Below are 24,586 nucleotides of genomic sequence, written 5' to 3' on the forward strand. Positions count from 1 at the left end.
TTATCCCGGTGTTCTTGGGGTAAAACAAAAACACGTTTTCCCTTCATTGATGCTGAATGTTTATATGTATTTGTAGAGGGATGAGCATTTTTGACAGCCTTTAGGTCCTTTCTTTGTTAGGAGCATTAACCAGTCTGTGCACGTCCCTGCTGTAATACAAGGTAAACACTTCTTCTTTTACAAATGAATATAACTTTGGTGGATGTCTTCATTTAAAAGAGCTATTTGTAAGACTTAAGTTAAAAAACACTTTAAAACACCAAAGTTTTGCAGAAAAATGGACGAAATTGAAAAGAGTAATTTAGCAGAGAAGGCCACTAGTTGATTATTCTTTGGTTGGACTTTGAATGCAGCATGATGCATTATGCTGCAGGGTGAGGGTGGGGTTATGGGTGAGGTTAAAGGAGAGGGGGGGAGGGCAGCGGATGCAATTTTCCAGATCCACGCTGAGGCTGCTACCTGCTGAAAGAGAATGTCTCATCCAATGAATGAAGGGCTTTTGATGAAAACAGCAAATAAAGTGGCGTTGTGCAGATGTGTGTGTTGTTCATGCATGCACACCCATAACTCCAACACACACACACACACACACACACACACACACACACACATGCATGAGGTGCTGGTTGCCTGCTCCGAGAGTGTGTTGTTGTGGCTACAAGGGCCTGTCTCTACACACCAGAAGCAGGCAGGAAGGCAGGCACTGAAACACATGCAGTCGGGCGACACAGGCAGCACCTACTTGTTACAGGGACATGAACATAGACCACAGAACTGTCCTAGATTGTTCAAATTCTTTTCTGCATCCTTCATGTCCTTATTGATTTGGTCCATCCCTTCCTCGATACGCTCCAGTTGTTCTGATTACCAACACATTGTCATTTTTCCCAGCAAAAGAACGAAAGCACGTGAGAGAGAAGACAAAGAGAGAGGAGGAAGGAGTTGTAGGAAGGGAAGGGGGGAAGTAGAGAGGGCAAACAAAGGAGAAAAAGACAAAAAAAGACATTGACTGTGACAAGAGAGACATCAGACATCACCACCACCACCAGCACTGGACACGCAAGAGCTCGGGGGCCCTGGCTGGTACCTACTTTTCAATACAGGGGCATACAGTGGGCAACAGCCCACAGCATTGTCCTACATCTTTTAAATTTTTCTCGGCATCCTTCAGGTCTGCGTTCACCTTGTTCATGCCCTCCTCCACACGGTCAAGTTGCTCTGGTGAGGACAAAGGCATGAGAGGCAGTGAAGTGAAGTTTAAAAGGTTGGTTTTTTTACGGGTGGGTTGGCGCTCTACGCTACGGAGCAAAGAGGCAACAGTTGGCGAGATGCAGAGGGCAAAGCAGGCAGTGAGCATTCACAGAGAGACTTGTTAGTGGTGTTTATGGATCTATTTTGAGTCTCCAGCTTTGGTTTCCTACCTCCATCCAAAGCATCGCACTGCTTCTCTCAGGAAGTATTCTACCTGCATCCGATGCTTCTGTCTTCAACCCTTAAATGAGTATTCACGTATACATGTTTTAGTAAATTCATTGATTGGTTACACTGATTTAACACCCCTATAGCACCCATATTTCTCTATAATTACACCCATCTCACACAGTTATAACACCTATATTAAACCTATTCTCCCCCAGTTGTTACACCCATATCACATTGTTATTACACACTGTAACACCTTAATACACCCCTGTGTTACACTATTACTACACCTATATTATAGCTATGTTAGGCTGTTATTACACCTATATTATAGCTATGTTAGGCTGTTATTACACCTATATTATAGCTATGTTAGGCTGTTATTACACCTGTATGAAACTGTTACTGGACCCATATTGCACTTTTATTACAGCCATTTTCCCCCGGTTATCACACCCATTATTACACCTATAACACTCTGTTATTACATCCATTTTAAACAGCTTGTCAAATGTCTTTATCCTCCACGATACAGAAACTTGGGCTGTGTACCGGTACTGTACCGTGAAAATCGATTCGGTACAGGTCCAAAATACCGCATCATGAAGTACCGGTACTGTACCGATATACATTTACATAGTATGTGCTTATTTTGTGACTGAAGATGCATAAATCCTACCACAAAGATGAAAATGTAGCTCTGGAAAAGACGTAAAATGCCGCGCTGAAACTTACAACCAGAGCCATCTTTGATTTGAGATCCTCTCGCCACAGTCTCACGAGACATTGCGAGAGCTTGGCTGATCCAGCGTTCTGATTGGTCAAAAAGACTCAAAAGCAGGTCAGCCATTTTCCTTTGCTGGCATTGGCGGCCTTTGTTGCTTTGTGTAATTTTGCCACGTAAGTTAAAGGCCGAGGACTGCGCGGAGTGAATTTGTTTGTCATGCCACGTGGGAAGACCAGTAAGGTCTGGGATCACGTAACAAAGCTTTCAGGGGCCAGAACGCAAGGTGCAACCTCTGTAACGCCCCCATTCAGTGCAGCGGTGGAACGCCTAACCTTTACGCCGTCATCACAAGATTGAGACAACTCCACATGAGTATGGAACAATCATTGCGTCCATGTTCAACATTAAGGGTACGTTTTTGAACACATGTACCTGTACCTGTACCTGATGTTATGCTAAGGTACGCAGCCCTAACAGAAACCATTTAAGGGTTAAACAGCTGCACATCAGAGGGGCACTACAGCAGGCCGAGCATCCGAAGCAATTGAATAAACGAGCAACAAATCATGAATTAGGTGTAATTAAAAGCACCCTTTGGGCTCCAGAAGCCGCTTCCTTACTGGTGGATAGCGCACAGAGCTATAAAAAGCTCTGGTTCAAGGTCATATCCTCTCCCCGGCTGGTTAATGGTTATAGGACAGGATAGCAGTAATCTCCATCAGGGGAAAGGGCCACTTTGTCTTCCGGGCAGAAACAACCGCTAAGGTTTGATTAGTCACTTTAAAGCGCAGAGGACACAGATGGTCATATAACACTGGCTGCAGATTCATAGAAACCACTGCTGCAGATCTGACCGTGCAGTAGATTGTTAAAGGGATCGCTGGACGGTTTAAATTGGGTATATGTTCCCACTCAGTGTGCAACCTACAGTAGAGAGCAGTTAGCACGCTTCAGGAAACTAAGCTATGCACGACTGTGGGTTCAGCAAAACACATTTTAGCAACCCAAATAAAAGGATCTCTAAGAAAGCAAACATCAGTTTCAGTGTCATTTAGACTTTTTATCTTGCCTTTAGACAGCCTTACAGTCTATGTTTATGGAGGCTCAATCAGCTATCTGTGCTCTCTTTAAATGTACCAGACTCCATTGAGGCTCCCGCTGGAAGACTACGGATTTGGGGATGAAAACCTTCTAAATATGGCTAAAATTTTAACTGATTTTGACCGTTTTTATGTGTCAAAAATGAGTTTTGCTGCTGCCCTGTCCACAGCAGGATGCATCTGTGCTCGTATTTCTGTCCCTCCCTCCAAACTCTGCATTCACTGACCATACATATGTACCTTGAACAACCCCACATCCAAACTATCCCTTTAATTTAATTTGGAAATAAATTACAACCTTGGCTGGAGCCTATAAACTGCACACCCGTCTGCCGGGTTCAAGAAGTCAGATGAGTTTCTAAACCCGGTGAGGCTGAGATATCTATAGCCTCTCCTAAAATATAACACAGAAACGTTCGACCTCGGATTGTCAGATAAACAGCTTGATCGTCTAATTTAATACAGACACAGAGACTAAAAATACTACTCATATGAAGGCGAAGAACGAAGGAACAAAGACAGTTAAATAAAGACAGACCGCTGAATAACGAGGCCAATCTGACATCTGTTAAAAGCTAAGGAGAGAGGATCCACAGGAAGGATTGGGATTAATATTCAGCATTTAAACGATAACTAAATGCCCTTTTGGCAGTAACCCCGGCAGAGGGAGGGATTGTGTTGATGAGGAACATGAGAGGAAGAGAGAGGCATTGTTTATCTCCTCAGCTTCGGGATTACCGTGTGAACGACTCCCATCCTCTCACGTAGCCTGTCACATGTCAACCAATTACAAGCTGATTCAAATCAACGAGCAATAGGAGTAACACAGGTGTGGTTAGTTAAATCTTTGATAAGTAATAATGCCCTTTCCGTTCCCGCCTCTCCGGCACTGTACTACGGTTTTTTCTTAACGATTGCGCAAATTATTAAAGTGAACTAACAGCTAGCAGCAGCGCTAATGCTAAAAGGTAATATGGCGATGTTGCTGTGTGAATAGAAGTGTGTTTTTAATCAGTTTTCAGATTGGAAGGCTAGCTGTATCTGTAAGAATTGACTATTTTTATGCACCCTTTACTTCAAAATATACAATATACTGCAACTAGACTGTTGACTAGATCAAATTATAGAGATCAGATAACCCCGAGTTGCTCTACTTAACATCCAGATTCACTTTAAGGTTTTACTCATGATTTTTAAGGCATGTGTGATATTTTATGCCTCTATCTACCTCCAAGAAGTCTCATATCGTGAACTCACAGTCCCCAGATAGATTTAAAGCCATGTGTATATGAAGTTATGCACATGGAATAAATGCAATCTCCACGTGTGAGTTAAATGCATTAAGCTTTATCGTAAATCAAACCACTCTGCTAGTGCATTTTCAACCTGCAGGATATTCCTCCCCTATATAAAACACTGCGAGTTGCTGCTGGTGGAGGCAGAGAGGCGTAGCGGCATCCATCAGCCCCGACCGAAGCGTAATTCAGGTCAACATGCATGTAACAGCCGAGCAGGGAGGACTCATTAGCTGCTCCTCCAGAGGTAATACATCACTGCTAGGAATTAAACATCTCCTCCAATGTGTGTGTGAGTGTGTGAAGGGCAGAGGGATTAGTTACACTCTCAGCTCAACAAGGCAGTATTAATTACCCCGAGCACGGAAAGCTATTAATTACGAGGCTTTTCTCTTTCTTTCAAGGCAACATAAGAGGGACATCTTGATGTAAACATCATGTCTGTCATTTTAAAACAAGAGGGAAGGATAAAGACGAGGAGACGGCTTCGTCGTTACTGTGAGAGACGAAAAGTAGAGAGGTCAGGAGACAGATGGGGGATCGGGTTAAGAGGACATTTGCTGAGAGGCAGAGGTAATTTAAATCTGTGAATTGATTGCTGTCCAGTGATGCTGCCGGAGGGAAGAAGACCGGAGGAAAGGGGGAAGAGAAAAAGGGAAAGGAAACAGGCTATCTGTTCCTCTGACAGCACAATTAGGATGCTCTGTGAAGCGTGGAGCTGTGCACGCGACTGAAGTGTTGTTTATGGCGATACGATTGCACTCTGGGTTACTTTTAGAAGGTGTTGCAATACAATAACTAACTACCTGTGAAGGAAGACTGTAACCTGAGGGATGACAATGTAACTTCATTACTTTCTGTTGCTTTTGGAGTGCTTTTAACACCAAATATGCAAAAAAATTCTCAGATTTCTCGATGTTTTTGGCTCGGTATGTCTGTGTCTTCGTCCTTTTTTTGTCTGCAGTATTGCTAAAGAGTTACCGGTCTGATTTTTATGAACGTTTGGAGAAGGAAGTAGCAATAGTCGAGGAAGAAGTCATTACATTTTGGAGCAGATCTGAATCACGGGGCTATCGATACTCGTGTTTGATTTCCGTAGCGTCCCGTGATTTGTTGCCATGTTGATGCAACACAAGACTTGAACGATGCTTTTCGAGGAAGAGGAGGTCAGATGCGAAAAGAAACCCAGACCTGATGAAGTATAAAGCAGATTAAATGACTGTATTTCTCGGTAGGGTCCTTCTCTTTATCTTGTCTGACACTATATAGCCGTCCTGTTTCTCCGCTGCAGGGCTCTCGCTCAATACTGATCCAATTTTAAGCAATGTTGTCCCCATTCATCACTTAGACACAACGGGGGGAAAATTCCAGAATGACCTGAAGTTATAGCTTGTGCACAACTGAAATCAGCTGACCTCTGACACGGCAGCCAGGTCTGAGAGAGCAGATAAATCAATGCTTTTAGCACGATTGTTGGTTTACGGCCCTTTTGTGCTGCGTAAAAGTGCTTCTTTGATCAGCCTGGTCTCCTAAAGAGGATGTCTTCATGCAAGAACAATGCGTTGTTGACTATGAGTCCAGGGAATGGTGAATTGTTTAAAATATATGTCTGTAACAAACACACTTATATTTATCCAAACCAGGATCTCTCACCAAACCTAACAACCTGAAGCGGTAGTTTAATTATCCGAACATAACTAGATGTGTTGTTTGTTTGTTGACATCATCAACCTTTTGTTAAAAGCTTCCATCACATCCCAGAAGAATAAAGAAAGAACTACGGGAATGTGATCTGAAAGAAGTCAGGGTCACGACGCACGGTGGCCGACAAGTGCAAACTCTTCCGTCAGGAGGAACGTGCTGCAGCTTCAGAAAGGATGCAGATATAGAAACTCGAATGTGCCAAATCACGTGCAGATGAAGACCCATCTTCCCCAACTTGAGGAAACAAACAAGGAAAGTCTCCAGCTGTGTGCGTCTGTCTTTAGTGTCCTCTGGTCTCCAGCTGTGTGCGTCTCCTTTAGTGTCCTCTGGTCTCCAGCTGTGGGCGTCTCTCTTTAGTGTCCCCTGGTCTCCAGCTGTGTGCGTCTGTCTTTAGTGTCCCCTGGTCTCCAGCTGTGTGCGTCTCTCTTTAGTGTCCCCTGGTCTCCAGCTGTGTGTGTCTCTCTTTAGTGTCCTCTGGTCTCCAGCTGTGTGCGTCTCTCTTTAGTGTCCCCTGGTCTCCAGTTGTGTGCGTCTCTCTTTAGTGTCCCCTGGTCTCCAGCTGTGTGCGTCTCTCTTTAGTGTCCCCTGGTCTCCAGCTGTGTGCGTCTCTCTTTAGTGTCCCCTGGTCTCCAGCTGTGTGCGTCTCTCTTTAGTGTCCCCTGGTCTCCAGCTGTGTGCGTCTCTCTTTAGTGTCCCCTGGTCTCCAGGTGTGTGCGTCTCTCTTTAGTGTCCTCTGGTCTCCAGCTGTGTGTGTCTCTCTTTAGTGTCTCCTGGTCTCCAGCTGTGTGCATCTTTCTTTAGTGTCCCCTGGTCTCAAGCTGTGTGCGTCTCCCTTAAGTGTCCCCTGGTCTCCAGCTGTGTGCGTCTGTCTTTAGTGTCCCCTGGTCTCAAGCTGTGTGCATCTTTCTTTAGTGTCCCCTGGTCTCCAGCTGTGTGCGTCTCTCTTTAGTGTCCCCTGGTCTCCAGCTGTGTGCGTCTCTCTTTAGTGTCCTCTGGTCTCCAGCTGTGTGTGTCTCTCTTTAGTGTCCTCTGGTCTCCAGCTGTGTGCGTCTCTCTTTACTGTCCTCTGGTCTCCAGCTGGGTGCGTCTCTCTTTAGTGTCCCCTGGTTTCCGTCGTGTTTGGAGTTTCAAAGTTGATGAAAGTGTTTCTTCCTCTGCATGTGTTTTGACTCATGGTTCTCAAAACTGCAGTCTTTCGGGCGTGTAACACATTGTCACCTGTCGGCCACCGTAGCCATGCTGTATCTAAAGTATAAGACGTTTGATTGACTCTTTATGTTTGTCTCACAAAGCTTTAAGCATGGTATTTAGAGGCAGCGAAGCAGCTCTACAGTCACATCCAGTATACTCATTGAATCCACATTAGTCCAGATGGCAGCGACTTTTAAAGACTCTGCTCAGAGACATAATCTGCTGGAGTGATTATAAAACCATAAAGGTCATTATCATCCGTAAATTTGTCTGCAGCGTTATACTGGACGTTACGCCGCTGAAGGCTCTTTCATTATTGAGTTTCTGCCAGGGGGAATTGGCAGCAGATTGAAGGCGCAGAAAGGGAGACAGTGTTGAGAGGTTTCTCCAAAATAACTTACCTCCCTGCTCATCCAACATGACCAGAGTCCTGATGCCGGCATCTTTACTCTACCAGACAGAGAGAGAGAAGAAGAAGAAGAGAGGAATAAATGAGAGGGGTCAGTGAAGGTGACAGCGCAGGACTGTCGGACTGCAGAGGGTCAGAGAACAGAGGGAAATCATTTTTGGAAATACACTTATTCACTGCGTCCACAATTACATTAAATATTGCTAACATTCAGGTCATAACTTAAAGCTCCTCTCTCCCAGCAATAGATTCCAGGTCTCAGATATATCCACAGCCTGTCTCTGATTGGCTGAAACAGCAAACAGATCACTGTCCCATAACCCCTCTGTTTCAGCCCTGCTCCTAAAGTGCTGACCCTGTGTCCGTAGCTACGGTTATTGGCTAATGGTTGCACAACCCAAAAAAAACGAGACATGAAAAAGTGGATTTTGCAAGATAGGTGACCTTAAAGTATGTGTGAAAAACCCGGTATGCACGGTCTGTAACATGTCACGTCATTTCTACTGCTCTGTCTGCCTCATCTAGAGACACATTTACCTCCAATTTATAAAAAAGGGCATAAAGGTTCATTGCACCTCTGCAAAAATCTAACAGAAGATAAAAAAAGGTAGAGAAAAACTCAACAAAGCTGCACATCTAATCTGTGCAATGCCTTGCTGTTGTATTGCTGTTGCAACAGAAAACGTTTCCCAATTTGGGGTCAATAACGTACATCTGATCTTATGAATATAAACAGGCTGGATCCTGCGTATTGCAAACAGTGCAGGGTGCTATATTTGTAATGTTCTCTGTACTGGGAGCAGACATTCGTTGACACATTTCCAGTTTTTTTCAGTTCCATGCTTCTTCCTACAGCTCTGTTTCAAAACCATGCCTCATGTAGTTTCACCGCCAACTAATCATGATAAGGCGTAAAGGGAAATAGAAAATGTCCAGAAATAGATGCAAAATGCCCAAAAGCCTTGAGTATAAATATGATTCTGCCTTCCGTGATCAACCCGTCCACCAACCGGCGTGTGCTTTATCTGTAGTGTCCTCTGTGCTTTGGTTGACGAAGCTCCAGTAAAGATTTGGCTCGTGAAGCTGGAACACTCTCAAACACACACACATAAATACATGCATGTATTTCTCTGTGCTGCATCACATGATAACACCCTTCAGTGAGCACACAATGACCACGCAGCTTTACGTCCTGCAGGAGCCCGAGGCAGATAGTCAAATCTAAAGGCCGCTCGGCTCAGGCTTCAGCGCGGATCAAAGGGGGCTCTGACCTTTGCTGTGGCAGCAGGGGGAGATAGGGGGGTTAGAAACGTCACTGATATCAAAGATTAATAGTTGGAGATCAATGTTTTCTCCAGTAATATGAAGTTAGGAAGAGGGACGTTGTGTATTTAAAGGATCCCTATTATGCTTTTGTTTTTCTCCCCTCTCCTGTTGTGTGATCAATAGGTTTTAGTGCATGTAAATGGTCTGCAAACGCTAATGTTCCCCATGTCTCCTCCAGAGCTTGTTTTTTATGTGACATGTTATTGTGCTTGGAGTCAGTTCTTCTCCACAGTTGCAGATAATGATTATTTAAGAACGTTGAGGTAATAAAGGAAATGTAAATAACTACTTTCCTTTTCGTCAGGAGATGAGGTCATCAAATATGACGGTTGGAAACGTCACTGATATCAGAATCAAAGTTGAATAGTTTTAGGTCGATGTTTTTTCCAGAAATATAAGTTAGAAAGAGGAACGTTGCGTATGTAAAGAAGCTCTATTATGCTTTTGTGTGTTCTATAGGGTTTAGTGCATGTAAATGGTCTGCAAAGGCTCAAATCCCTGTGTTCCCTCCGGAGGTATTGCTTTCATTTTTGTCAGGAGATGAGGTCATAAAATACGACGACACGCAGTTACAAACTAAAAAAATAAAAAGGGTGTGCGAGGGCGTCGTGGCTCCTGAACGACAGGACAGGATACCTCAGCACGCCAACTGGCACAGTCTAATGAGATGACCTCACACACACACACACACACACACACACACACACACACACACACGATTTTACCCAAAATACTCTCCTGATTAAAGGAGATGAATATTTAATACTTTGAACCGATCCTTCTTTCTCTTCTTTGTTCTCCTTCTTAGCGGCAGAGCTGGAAACTAGCAGATCTCCTCCAGATGAGATTTAAGGTGAGGCTACAATCCTTAGAAAGCAATGCAGAAACATGCAAGATGAACAGAAACAAGGATGGGGGGTCAAACTGGAGGTCAGCTGACACTAACGGGGTCCTGGTATTGATTTTCTATCTTTCCCCGCTGTCTCAGAAATCTTTTGTAATCCAGTCACAGAAAAGAGACCTCTGCTGCTGCCCTCCTCGAACCTGCAGGAGCCGGACATTTTAGTGATCAATCAATAAGGATGAAGATGAAGATAGGTATTGTGTAATCTCTGATGGCAGCGATACTATCATTGTCATGTGATGTTTGGGAGATATTGCATATTTTAACACACAATGAAGACGGTATCATTGAAATGCATCGTCTTACTTTGCGTTTGGTCTTTCTTTGGGCCACTGAATGAATAAATTGCACTCGTTTGTAAGGAAAGAATATATTCTAATTATTATTTACACCTTCTTATAGTACGTGTGTTTATTAAGGTCACACCCTCGCAGTGAAAAGGGAGCTATTCTGTAAATGAGGAGTCTACCTAAGCATATTTTCCAGTTTGATGAATTAATTATTCGTGCAGATGTTCACATTCTCCTGGAATATCATATGAACAACGTCAACGTTTTTAATATCTTGTCTCCAGAAATAAGCGAGCTCCACAATGACTGCTAAAGCTATGGTGATGGTTTGAAACTCAAAGTGGATCCCATGCCTTGCTAAGGTCAGTGTCTCTCTCTGAGGGAGCTGTTGTTTATCAAACCTCCAGCAGGAATTTAATATCCCGTCCATCTTGTGTGATTTATTCCGTGTCTTCAGGCCTCCTCTTGTCAGATCTCTTTTTGAATCTGGACTCCGTGTCCTTCACACACTCTGTTTATCTTTCACACTCTCCTCCTCTCGTCCCTCTGTCGCACTGGTTTTTATTTTTCATTTCCATCTCTCGCTCTCCTTCTCCGAGCCGCCGAGGAGTTTCTCATTTCTGTTCCCAGCCTGGTGTGAAGATAACGGTGTTCGTAAGAACTTCAATATCTCTGGATCACGCTTGATAATAAAAACCCTTTCAGAGAAACGTGTCGCACCACAGACAGTGTCCTCCCCTCGGTGTACGGCTGACATCTTTCTGGTGTCTTTAAAAAAAAGTACAATAAGTATTTACGTTAATACTAGAGATGTGTGTAAGACTTCCAAACAATATAATATATTTACAGATAATTATTTTGAAAGATAATGAGTTTTACCTTTGGCAACGTTTGTTATTTACATTGTTTTTTTATAGGAAATCCGACTTTAACATCCGTCTGTTAGATATGAAGCAGCCTGCAGCTCATTACCTTCATTTGCAATTCATCTGGAATTATTACTCTATAAGTCTCTGCATTTTAGGCCAGTAAGGATACATACCATTAATAATATAAATACCCAAATACGTGTAATGTGATATTATACACACATACTTTAAAATGTATTGTTGACATATATCGCAGAAGAGGTTTAACTTCTCTGGTTTATATTTATTCTGTTTTGAAATGGAAATAAGGTGTTTCTGATTTTAAAAACTGTAAAAAGGGGAAACGGTGTACACAGATCTGTCTGGGGGGGGGGGGGGGGCATGGGTATTTATCAAGGGATTTGTTATCTGATTTAAAGGGACATATTAAGCACATTTTCGGAGTAGTATTTGAATTTGTGACACGTTTTCAAGCTCACAAAACCCATTATTTTCCTCATTTTCAGCGTGAATACACGTTATCCACCGTCTGCTGCTTCGGTTGGAACTCCTGACACCAACTTTACTGTAAGTGGTGAAAAAGTGAGTTTTTCATGATGCATTTTCAATGATCTGACCTGTGATCTTCCCAGGTGCATCAAAGGTGTGTTGTTTTCTGGGTTTCATACTAAGCTAACCTCCAGCTACAGAGCAGAGGTCACGGTGGTCCGGAGACTGAATTATGGGAAACGTTTTCACGAGACAAGGGCCCGTTTCACCACTCACCGAGAGTGCTTCTGAGTCCGACCGCTGACTGACATCGAGTGCTGTCTCTGAGTTTGGGGACATAACAGTAATTACTGACGTTTCCTGGAAAGATTGTCCCTGTACATGCTACATGTGGAAGAGACCCTCGCTGTAGCCAGGTACATTTTTAAATTCTATCATTTACATTTTCTATAATTTCATTTTCACGATTTCATCGATCACATTTTATATTTTTCATATTTTATAGATTTTTTTTTCACAAAACCCAATTTCTCCTTCAATTCAACATTCCCGTATTCATAAATAACTACAGTACGCGACCTCAAACACAAAGGTGTTATTATTTATTGGGATTTTTTTAAGGATAATGCAAGAACCAAGTTAAAGGAAAGGAGCGAAGGATTTATGTTTTCAAAAAAATCACAAAATTATATATTTATTTCAAAAAATCTCCTGATTACAAAAATTCAGGCTTTTTGCCGAAAATTTGGGAATCAGAACTTTCTCTTCAAATTCAAACTCTTTTCAGAAAATATCAAAATTCAATTTTTTTTAAATCTAAAAATCCGAAATTCTATATTTTTTCTAAAAAATCTCAAAATTTTGACTTTTATCCAAAAACCCCAAATTCTAAGTTTTCCCTAAAAAAACTTCTTCCAGAATTTCCAAGTGTCATGAATCATTTCAGTAATAGTTATACGTCGGACTTCCTGAAAACAATATTAGTCAATTTGCACTGAAAAAAAGGCACTAAAAACAACAGCAAAGCATTGCAGCCCTTTGTTTACATCCAGAACATAGTGACATCACTATGCATCACCCGCGCTCCAACACATAGCACTTGATAGGCTAAGGGGCGGGACATCTCTAAGCGGTAGACCAATCACAACAGAGCCGGCCAGCTAACCAATCAGAGCAGACTGGGCTCTGGCTTCAGACAGAGGGTGAAAAGAGGAGCTGCAGCACAGACAGTACGAGAGACACAAAGAGCTTTCTGAACATTAAAGGAGACATGTCCCAGGAGAGACTCTAAAAGCATGGAGACATGTCCCAGGAGAGACATTAAAGCATGGAGACATGTCCCAGGAGAGACATTAAAGCATGGACATCTAAAGCATGGAGACATGTCCCAGGAGAGACATTAAGCATGGACACTAAAGCATGGAGACATGTCCCAGGAGAGACACTAAAGCATGGAGACATGTCCCAGGAGAGACATTAAAGCATGGACACTAAAGCATGGAGACATGTCCCAGGAGAGACATTAAAGCATGGAGACATGTCCCAGGAGAGACATTAAAGCATGGAGACATGTCCCAGGAGAGACACTAAAGCATGGAGACATGTCCCAGGAGAGACACTAAAGCATGGAGACATGTCCCAGGGAGACACTAAAGCATGGAGACATGTCCCAGTACAGACATTAAAGCATGGAGACATGTCCCAGGAGGGACACTAAAGCATGGAGACATGTCCCAGGAGAGACACTAAAGCATGGAGACATGTCCCAGGAGAGACACTAAAGCATGGAGACATGTCCCAGTACAGACACTAAAGCATGGAGACATGTCCCAGGAGAGACATTAAAGCATGGAGACATGTCCCAGGAGAGACACCAAAGCATGGAGACATGTCCCAGGAGAGAGTAGTATGACCCTGAGATGAGACCAACATGTCCCCTTCAGTATCATACCCGACGTGGACCGACTGCACAGACTGAGTCGGCGAGTTAGCTTCCTGCTCTGACACTCTCCACTTATTCACTTAGTGTAAGCTCCACTATAAGCTGCTCTGACACAGGGTGAATTAGCACGTGCTCACAGTTTACTCGAGGGAAAGGTCAACCACAGAACCACTTTCATCCCGAAGCTAAAGAAAGCAGCATACTGTAAAACACTGAACACCCCCAGCAACATACATACTGTAAAACACTGAACACCCCCAGCAACATACATACTGTAAAACACTGAACACCCCCAGCAACATACATACTGTAAAACACTGAACACCCCCAGCAACATACATACTGTAAAACACTGAACACCCCCAGCAACATACATACTGTAACACACTGAACACCCCCAGCAACATACTGTAAAACACTGAACACCCCCAGCAACATACATACTGTAAAACACTGAACACCCCCAGCAACATACATACTTTAAACACTGAACACCCCCAGCAACATACATACTTTAAAACACTGAACACCCCCAGCAACATACATACTGTAAAACACTGAACACCCCCAGCAACATACATACTGTAACACACTGAACACCCCCAGCAACATACATACTGTAACACACTGAACACCCCCAGCAACATACATACTGTAACACACTGAACACCCCCAGCAACATACATACTGTAAAACACTGAACACCCCCAGCAACATACATACTGTAAAACACTGAACACCCCCAGCAACATACATACTGTAAAACACTGAACACCCCCAGCAACATACATACTGTAAAACACTGAACACCCCCAGCAACATACATACTGTAACACACAGAACACCCCCAGCAACATACATACTTTAAAACACTGAACACCCCCAGCAACATACATACTGTAACACACTGAACACCCCCAGCAACATACATACTGTAACACACTGAACACCCCCAGCAACATACATACTGTAAAACACTGAACACCCCCAGCAACATACATACTGTAAAACACTGAACACCCCCAGCAACATACATACTGTAAAACACTGAACACCCCCAGCAACATACATACTGTAAAACACTGAACACCCCCAGCAACATACATACTGTAAAACACAGAACACCCCCAGCAACATACATACTGTAAAACACTGAACACCCCCAGCAACATACATACTGTAAAACACTGAACACCCCCAGCAACATACATACTGTAAAACACTGAACACCCCCAGCAACATACATACTGTAAAACACTGAACACCCCCAGCAACATACATACTGTAAAACACTGAACACCCCCAGCAACATACATACTGTAAAACACTGAACACCCCCAGCAACATACATACTGTAAAACACTGAACACCCCCAGCAACATACATACTGTAAAACACTGAACACCCCCAGCAACATACATACTGTAACACACTGAACACCCCCAGCAACATACATACTGTAAAACACTGAACACCCCCAGCAACATACTGAGGCAACATTCGGAGCGTCACTCTTTCCTGTGTTAGGAATAAAGTACATTTAGGGTGAGGGGTTCCATCGCTGTTCTGCCTTAAACTATAACTCTATTATTATTGTTGTTTTTGTTATTGTTGTTGTTATTATTGTAGATCATAATGTTTCTGAACTCGAATATAAATTGAAGTGAATTCAATATTTCCATGTGATGAAGCACAAAGTGCTCAGCCTTTATTCTGTGTGTTTCTATTCGTGTACTCTACACATATGGTTTCTGAGTTCCCCCGATGTTTGCCCCGCTGGTTCCTGGTGGTGTTGTTGTTGTTGTTGTTGTTGTTGTTGTTATTATTATATTAACAGTTTCCATATTTTAATTTATGTCGATCTTTGTTGATTTTTATTTTTGTTTTATTTCTAATTCATGTGCGACATCTTATCTGTGCTGCTTTAACCAAGAAAATGACACACACACACACACACACACACACACACACACACACACACACACACACACACACACACACACACACACACACACACACACACACACACACACACACACACACACACACACACACCATACTAAAGTGAAACGTTGACTTTAATGAAATGTATTAGGTCAACAAAGGACACATTAGCAGTAATACATGATATCCAGTTGAACCTACACGTAATGTGATTGCCTTCCACTAACCTAATACAGCTGTGTGATATTTGTTGACTAACACACTGAATTAGAGTCAACGTTGGAGTGTTTTCAGGGCATATGACGAGGCATGTTGCGCCTCATCCATAATCCATGCTGCCGTTAATGCCGCGCTACAGTCTATATCGAGCCGTTCCTCCGGGGGAACGCTAAGTGAGAGGGAGGAAGTGCACGCTGTCAGCGAGAGAGGTGAAGACAAGCCAAAACATGACACAGCTGCTGTTTGTCTTACAGCTAAAGTAATACCATGTGGGAGAATAAAAAAAGCACGCTCTGTACCGACAACCATATGTTCAGTGTGGCATTTCCCCGGTATCGGCGTGAAAAGGCCAAACATTGAGCTGCTGTCGGGGAGCAGCTCCTCTCCGGAGCAGGTCAGTGTTCAGGTCTGGCTGTGTGTCTCGTTAGGAACACAGAGGTTCAACACGAGCCTCTGCAGCAGGAGCTCATCTGACACAGATCAGCATCGCGCTTATTCTCTGAGCCAGCAGTGATTTAGGGGGAAAGTGTAGGAACACCGTCCTGTGTTTCCGTGACGGACTGCACCTTTACTCAGCTACTGGCAGTTTACAGCAGGTCAATAACGTGTGTGGGACGATTTCAAAATGTGTTTAATCCAAGAACTAAGTAGATTAAGTCAAATCCATTTCCTGCTACTTTATACTTCACTTTTATAAAATGAAGGAGGACACGTTCTGCTTTTTTGGGCGGTTTTCCTGCTTCCTGCTCCTGTAGTGTGTTCTATGGGTTTTAGTGCATGTAAATGGTCTGCAAAGGCTAAAATCCCTGTGTTCCAGAGTTTTTCTCCCACACTCCACCCCCCTCAGAGCATAGTGACATCACTATGGAACACTCGCGCTTCTATTGGCTAGCGCTCCGACACATTGCACGTGATAGCCTAAGGGGCGGGACATCTGTAAGCGGTTGACCAATCACAACAGATAGTGTCTGAACGTCAAAGATAAATGTGAAAGTGACATTAATGCATCCGTTATAAAAAACAACGTGTTGGAGATCTTTTCAAACTTTCATTTCATTTGAATAAATAAACTACAGAGACAGAAACCCAGACTAAACCTGCTGCTGTTGATCCCTTCTCTGCATAGAACAACCATATCCTGATAACAACAAGTCAAATCTCGATCTGTCCGATGCATGTTCAGCCTCTCCTGTTGTGCAATAAATGTCCAAAATATAAACATTGTCTTTACTATTTAGCCTGACACGGGTATTGAGTGTGTGTTGTGTGTCTCGTGTTGTGTTGTGTCAGCGTTGACTCACCTCCTCGACCAGAGCCAGCATACGCCGAGTGCTCTCCAGGGACTGAGGACACAAAGAGAGGCGGGTAATTAGACAGGGAATACACACATATCAAAAAGTGGAATAATAAGGGATTAAAATCCTGCATGTAAACGGGAACGGCATTAAAATACAAAATAATCAACCTTGACATTAGGATTGTTGAATTTAACGTGTACTTCGTTATTCGACAGGATCAGGGTCAATGTAATCCCTTTCACATATTAAAAACACCTCTGAAAACCAGCCACAGTTCTCCAGAAAAGCCTTATTTCCATCTGCAGGACATACAAAATCAGATAGATAAAAGCAGAGGTGGAATATGTCTAAAGCAAAACAAACTTCAGCACAACTTGGAGATAGATTCGTTGAGTATTTTCCCTTCATCATACTTTATACTTCCACTGCTTTTAATAGGATGTTGTTGCCGGGTAGAATAACTGTGATAAAGACAGGAAGTTGGTCAGCTAATTCTGCTTCACTTTTTATACCACAAAGTACTTTTTGCACTTTTAGTTGCCATACTTTTAAATATAAACTGTCTTTTATTATTATTTCTGGTTGCTTTTGTACTGTCTGCTGAAGTCACTCTTCCACTGCTGGATAAAAGCATTGAGAAACCTCTTATTTAACGCACAATATCAACAAAAGCATGACAATAAATGAATGAATTACTGATATTTTGTGGTATAATTATCCTTTTTGTCCTCTCTTGTAACCCTGGGGTTAATTATCTCATTGGTTTTTAACTTTCTACCCTCCCCAGTATCTCTGTTTCCATATTACCTTCTTCACATCCAACACTTTTCCCTTCCTAATCCTCCTTTTACTTTCGGCCCCGCGTTATCTCCATCCATCCACCCGGCGGCCTGCCTCCTCTTGGCCTTGCATTATCTCCTCATGAAAGTTTAATAAGGACATTTGAGCGGCTCTATTATTCTGCTGCAGAGAGTTATGGGCTCCCCCTGAGCTCCTCTCTGCTCGTTACAGAGGGCACAGTTCTTCCTCTCCCAAAAATAAAAAAGGAAAGGGCTAATTGCTACGAGAAGGAGGGGTCCCGTTAGCGGTGTCCGCAGGATTTAAAGGGATATTTTGGGCTTCATGAGATAATATTATGAGTCATTTGTTTGTCACCGGTGACCAAACAAAAGTCCTCTAATTTTCAACACCTTTCCTGCACAAAAGCAGCGATTACATAGGAATCAAATGGCCTTTCGCTACCTGTGATGGCATTTGTCTTAATGTTCCTGAACACTTACCGGCTGGATGATAAGCCGTCTGCATTTCAAAACCAAATATATGTTTTGCATTTAATTCACTTTATTTCATCAGGCACTCACTCTGTGATAACAATCTATTTCAAACTAAAGACATCGATTTAATAAGTGCAATTAAAGAGAATATATAGAACAATAAATATCTGAGATATGTTTGTACCATGTATACCAACCAAACCACAAATAGATACTGATACAGTTACACAATACTTATTTCATTTACTGCAAAAATATGATTTATTATCGGTCCTCTGAATTGAACTCACCTCATCAGCTACTTGGTCAGCGCGTGTCTGCAGGTCTGCGAGCTCATTGCGCATGTCTGATTCGTCGGCCATGATGACTGCTGGACTTTGACCTCAAACAGGAAAGACTGAGAGAGACAGACAGAGAGGGAGGGAGAGAGAGGGAGGGAGGGAGAGAAAGAGGGAGAGGGAAAGAGAGGGAGGGAGAGGTTAGTACATCAAGAACACCACAAATAAATCTGTACAGTATGTAGAGTCTCTACTTTAAAGAGTCCTCTCCTGCTGATGTTCAGGTGTATGTCAGTATGTAGAGTCTCTACTTTAAAGAGTCCTCTCCTGCTGATGTTCAGGTGTATATCAGTATGTAGAGTCTCTACTTTAAAGAGTCCTCTCCTGCTGATGTTCAGGTGTATATCAGTATGTAGTGTCTCTACTTTAAAGAGTCCTCTCCTGCTGATGTTCAGGTGTATATCAGTATGTAGAGTCTCTACTTTAAAGAGTCCTCTCCTGCTGATGTTCAGGTGTATATCAGTATGTAGAGTCTCTACTTTAAAGAGTCCTCTCCTGCTGATGTTCAGGTGTATATCAGTATGTAGAGTCTCTACTTTAAAGAGTCCTCTCCTGCTGATGTTCAGGTGTATGTCAGTATGTAGAGTCTCTACTTTAAAGAGTCCTCTCCTGCTGATGTTCAGGTGTATATCAGTATGTAGTGTCTCTACTTTAAAGAGTCCTCTCCTGCTGATGTTCAGGTGTATATCAGTATGTAGAGTCTCTACTTTAAAGAGTCCTCTCCTGCTGATGTTCAGGTGTATATCAGTATGTAGTGTCTCTACTTTAAAGAGTCCTCTCCTGCTGATGTTCAGGTGTATATCAGTATGTAGTGTCTCTACTTTAAAGAGTCCTCTCCTGCTGATGTTCAGGTGTATATCAGTATGTAGCGTCTCTACTTTAAAGAGTCCTCTCCTGCTGATGTTCAGGTGTATATCAGTATGTAGCGTCTCTACTTTAAAGAGTCCTCTCCTGCTGATGTTCAGGTGTGTATCAGTATGTAGTGTCTCTACTTTAAAGAGTCCTCTCCTGCTGATGTTCAGGTGTATATCAGTATGTAACGTCTCTACTTTAAAGAGTCCTCTCCTGCTGATGTTCAGGTGTATATCAGTATGTAGTGTCTCTACTTTAAAGAGTCCTCTCCTGCTGATGTTCAGGTGTATATCAGTATGTAGAGTCTCTACTTTAAAGAGTCCTCTCCTGCTGATGTTCAGGTGTATATCAGTATGTAGAGTCTCTACTTTAAAGAGTCCTCTCCTGCTGATGTTCAGGTGTATATCAGTATGTAGAGTCTCTACTTTAAAGAGTCCTCTCCTGCTGATGTTCAGGTGTATGTCAGTATGTAGTGTCTCTACTTTAAAGAGTCCTCTCCTGCTGATGTTCAGGTGTATATCAGTATGTAACGTCTCTACTTTAAAGAGTCCTCTCCTGCTGATGTTCAGGTGTATATCAGCATGTAGTGTCTCTACTTTAAAGAGTCCTCTCCTGCTGATGTTCAGGTGTATATCAGTATGTAGAGTCTCTACTTTAAAGAGTCCTCTCCTGCTGATGTTCAGGTGTATATCAGTATGTAGAGTCTCTACTTTAAAGAGTCCTCTCCTGCTGATGTTCAGGTGTATATCAGTATGTAGTGTCTCTACTTTAAAGAGTCCTCTCCTGCTGATGTTCAGGTGTATATCAGTATGTAGAGTCTCTACTTTAAAGAGTCCTCTCCTGCTGATGTTCAGGTGTATATCAGTATGTAGAGTCTCTACTTTAAAGAGTCCTCTCCTGCTGATGTTCAGGTGTATATCAGTATGTAGAGTCTCTACTTTAAAGAGTCCTCTCCTGCTGATGTTCAGGTGTATATCAGTATGTAGAGTCTCTACTTTAAAGAGTCCTCTCCTGCTGATGTTCAGGTGTATGTCAGTATGTAGAGTCTCTACTTTAAAGAGTCCTCTCCTGCTGATGTTCAGGTGTATATCAGTATGTAGTGTCTCTACTTTAAAGAGTCCTCTCCTGCTGATGTTCAGGTGTATATCAGTATGTAGAGTCTCTACTTTAAAGAGTCCTCTCCTGCTGATGTTCAGGTGTATATCAGTATGTAGTGTCTCTACTTTAAAGAGTCCTCTCCTGCTGATGTTCAGGTGTATATCAGTATGTAGTGTCTCTACTTTAAAGAGTCCTCTCCTGCTGATGTTCAGGTGTATATCAGTATGTAGCGTCTCTACTTTAAAGAGTCCTCTCCTGCTGATGTTCAGGTGTATATCAGTATGTAGCGTCTCTACTTTAAAGAGTCCTCTCCTGCTGATGTTCAGGTGTGTATCAGTATGTAGTGTCTCTACTTTAAAGAGTCCTCTCCTGCTGATGTTCAGGTGTATATCAGTATGTAACGTCTCTACTTTAAAGAGTCCTCTCCTGCTGATGTTCAGGTGTATATCAGTATGTAGTGTCTCTACTTTAAAGAGTCCTCTCCTGCTGATGTTCAGGTGTATATCAGTATGTAGAGTCTCTACTTTAAAGAGTCCTCTCCTGCTGATGTTCAGGTGTATATCAGTATGTAGAGTCTCTACTTTAAAGAGTCCTCTCCTGCTGATGTTCAGGTGTATATCAGTATGTAGAGTCTCTACTTTAAAGAGTCCTCTCCTGCTGATGTTCAGGTGTATGTCAGTATGTAGTGTCTCTACTTTAAAGAGTCCTCTCCTGCTGATGTTCAGGTGTATATCAGTATGTAACGTCTCTACTTTAAAGAGTCCTCTCCTGCTGATGTTCAGGTGTATATCAGCATGTAGTGTCTCTACTTTAAAGAGTCCTCTCCTGCTGATGTTCAGGTGTATATCAGTATGTAGAGTCTCTACTTTAAAGAGTCCTCTCCTGCTGATGTTCAGGTGTATATCAGTATGTAGAGTCTCTACTTTAAAGAGTCCTCTCCTGCTGATGTTCAGGTGTATATCAGTATGTAGAGTCTCTACTTTAAAGAGTCCTCTCCTGCTGATGTTCAGGTGTATGTCAGTATGTAGTGTCTCTACTTTAAAGAGTCCTCTCCTGCTGATGTTCAGGTGTATATCAGTATGTAACGTCTCTACTTTAAAGAGTCCTCTCCTGCTGATGTTCAGGTGTATATCAGCATGTAGTGTCTCTACTTTAAAGAGTCCTCTCCTGCTGATGTTCAGGTGTATATCAGTATGTAGAGTCTCTACTTTAAAGAGTCCTCTCCTGCTGATGTTCAGGTGTATATCAGTATGTAGAGTCTCTACTTTAAAGAGTCCTCTCCTGCTGATGTTCAGGTGTATATCAGTATGTAGAGTCTCTACTTTAAAGAGTCCTCTCCTGCTGATGTTCAGGTGTATATCAGTATGTAGCGTCTCTATAATTGTCATTTCTAAGCGAGTATTTGCACATTTTAAATCAGAATTGATATTTGTGTGCGCAGGGCTGTGTTGTGGGTCTGTCGCGTCTGGTACAATGACACAGTAAAGTACAATCCAGGATTTCCAGTTTGGGTTTTTAATTGGTGAGTTTTAATGATGCTTCACGCAGATCTACAGCTCCTTCATTATATTCTGGCAGCTTGTGATGAGCTGAGAGGTCACTGAACCTGAAGTCAAGGTCAGATTCAAAACAAAATGAATATTTATTATCATATTTTAAATTCATGACTTCCCCCCCACATGCCGGAGAGGTGGTTTTATAGGCGCGGGGTCAGAGGTCACGCTGTTTTCAAAGTGTCCATTGGCAGAACAGTGAGGAGCTGCCAACACCAGACTCACCTACCATAGAGGTAACACCATTTCACAGGAAAATGGCAGAAATATCAGTAAATAAATAAATAGATGGAAAAATGTTAATTAATATAATGTGCTCCAATTGCTTAATCTGCAGGTAACAGACGACTTTAAGGAAGAGCGCCAGAAATACCCATGAGTCAAATTCTGGAGCAATTTAGTATCGAGAAGATTGAGATTATATATACATTTATTTGCTTTAATCAGCACTTTATCAGAGCAGTTGTAGCAACCACATGTGCTTCTGTACTTCTGCAGGTTGTGCAAAGCTTGTAGATGCTGAACAACTGAACTGAACTGAAAAATCTGTCCAATAATCAGGGATTAAAACCCTCTTTCAAACCTGCTTAACCACAGAATAGAGAAACATCAGCCCAAGAAAAACAAACAATGTTTTCAGGTTTTCAGCGACAAGAAAGTGCCCCAGTGTTGCTGAATGAGCAAAAGACTTCATGCTAACCCCACAGGTGATGCATAATTCACAGTTTCAGACTCTGTGTTCACATGAACGCACCCCAAAATAAGAAAGCCCTGCTGTCCCTCAGAGAAAGATTTCTGACACTCCACCTCGCTGACAGTGCCGCTCCACCTCGGGGATCAACAGAGGCTCAAAATGAGCTCCGTCACCCGGAGAAAAAGCACCGAGACGGGGGTGTATTTTTGATCCTGTGACGCTGCCAGACAGTGTTTCATATAGCGGGAAGTTTGATGCATGAAAAATGTATGCGGCTGACGGAAATGAAGGAAACCAGCTCCTTGTTTCCTTCATTTCCTTCCCTCCATCTGCTGCTATCTCTCCGAACGATTAGGCTTTTAATGAGGCAAATCATTTCTGCATCTAACGCCTTTTTGTTCTTTATTGCACGGATCATTGCTGAGAGTTTTTGTTCCAACGTATTTTGTCGCTGATTTATATTTAACCAGCCAGGAGGGATCATTAAAGCTTGATGTAATTTAATCTACTGCAGCATACAGTGCAGCTTCAGGACTGTGGCTGCAGGGCGGTTCTATCCATTTCCAGTGCAAAATAACGTGCAGACACAGGTTTTCATGGATAAAAGTGAAGTTATTTTGCACGGGGATTCACAAAACACAGGTTTTAATCAGTGTGATTTAAAAAAAAAGACATGCTGATATTGTTTATATAATCCAGAGCCTTTTCAATCAATTCACTTTCATTGCTTCACACTGAAACGTTCTAATAGAGTTGTGCAAAACAAAAACAAAGCTTAAGATTTACTGATTTTGAATTTAAAGGCTTCTGTAAATATTGCTTCTTTTTTTTAGCTAAGATAAACGAAAAGGACACCTCCAGATTTATCAATTTTCAACTGCAAAAGAAAACAAACATAGGTTTTCACAGATAAAAGTGAAGCCCTTCTGCACATTTTCACACTGATTTCAAACAAGTTAAATATTGTGTTGTTCAAATAGTCCAGCGGCTCTTAAATCAATTCAGTTTCCTTTGCTTCAAAATGAAAGATATGTCAATAACCCATATAGCTATGTTTTCATGCATTGGGATGAAAGTGTAAACCTTCTGTATGTTAAAAAAAAGACCCCAAAAATCCTCTGTGAATATCATTCTTCTTATTAATTTATCCAGCCAATATAATCATGTGTTCAAAATCTGATTTAGTGACTTTAAAGTCCATCTTTCTTCGGAAATACCAGAGAAATAGATGGAACATTTCCGTGTGTGTGTGTGTGTGTGTGTGTGTGTGTGTGTGTGTGTGTGTGTGTGTGTGTGTGTGTGTGTGTGTGTGTCTGTCTGTCTCTCCGTCTCCATCTCAGTCAAGTCTACGATTAATAATTTAACATTGTGCCGGGAAAAGAGATGGAGGAGGAAAACACCAGCAGCCTTTTCAAAGTGCTTCTCTCCATCTTTCAATCTCTCTCTCAATGTGTGTGTGTGTGTGTGTGTGTGTGTGTGTGTGTGTGTGTGTGTGTGTGTGTGTGTGTGTGTGTGTGTGTGTGTGTGTGTGTGCTACGCCTGGACTTTAAAATATTTATATTGACATTTTATATTTTACTCTTTTCGGCTGACGCTGTAATCCAGAGCTCGTGTCAGTGGGTGCGACATCAGAATGAGATTAAGTTCA

At 42.3% G+C, this 24,586-nt stretch overlaps 1 protein-coding gene across 2 annotated transcripts in view; it reads right to left on the reverse strand.

The window, feature by feature from the left end:
* The window catches only part of LOC134863647 (synaptosomal-associated protein 25-A-like), a 53,068-nt gene that overhangs the window by 8,994 nt on the left and 19,488 nt on the right, over window positions 1-24,586 (reverse strand). The window contains exons 2-5 of one of the 2 annotated variants that reach the window (XM_063882280.1): window positions 18,694-18,800; window positions 17,133-17,174; window positions 7,841-7,889; window positions 743-860 (exon numbers count right to left, since the gene is read on the reverse strand). In XM_063882280.1, the coding sequence (XP_063738350.1) occupies window positions 743-860; window positions 7,841-7,889; window positions 17,133-17,174; window positions 18,694-18,765 (281 nt within the window). In that variant the 5' untranslated portion in view covers window positions 18,766-18,800. Of the gene's footprint in view, window positions 1-742; window positions 861-1,091; window positions 1,219-7,840; window positions 7,890-17,132; window positions 17,175-18,693; window positions 18,801-24,586 lie in introns of both variants that reach the window. The other variant, XM_063882279.1, reaches the window with a different exon arrangement.

Source organism: Eleginops maclovinus, chromosome 4 (genome assembly GCF_036324505.1).
Source record: "Eleginops maclovinus isolate JMC-PN-2008 ecotype Puerto Natales chromosome 4, JC_Emac_rtc_rv5, whole genome shotgun sequence".
NCBI classification, from domain to species: Eukaryota; Metazoa; Chordata; class Actinopteri; order Perciformes; family Eleginopidae; genus Eleginops; species Eleginops maclovinus.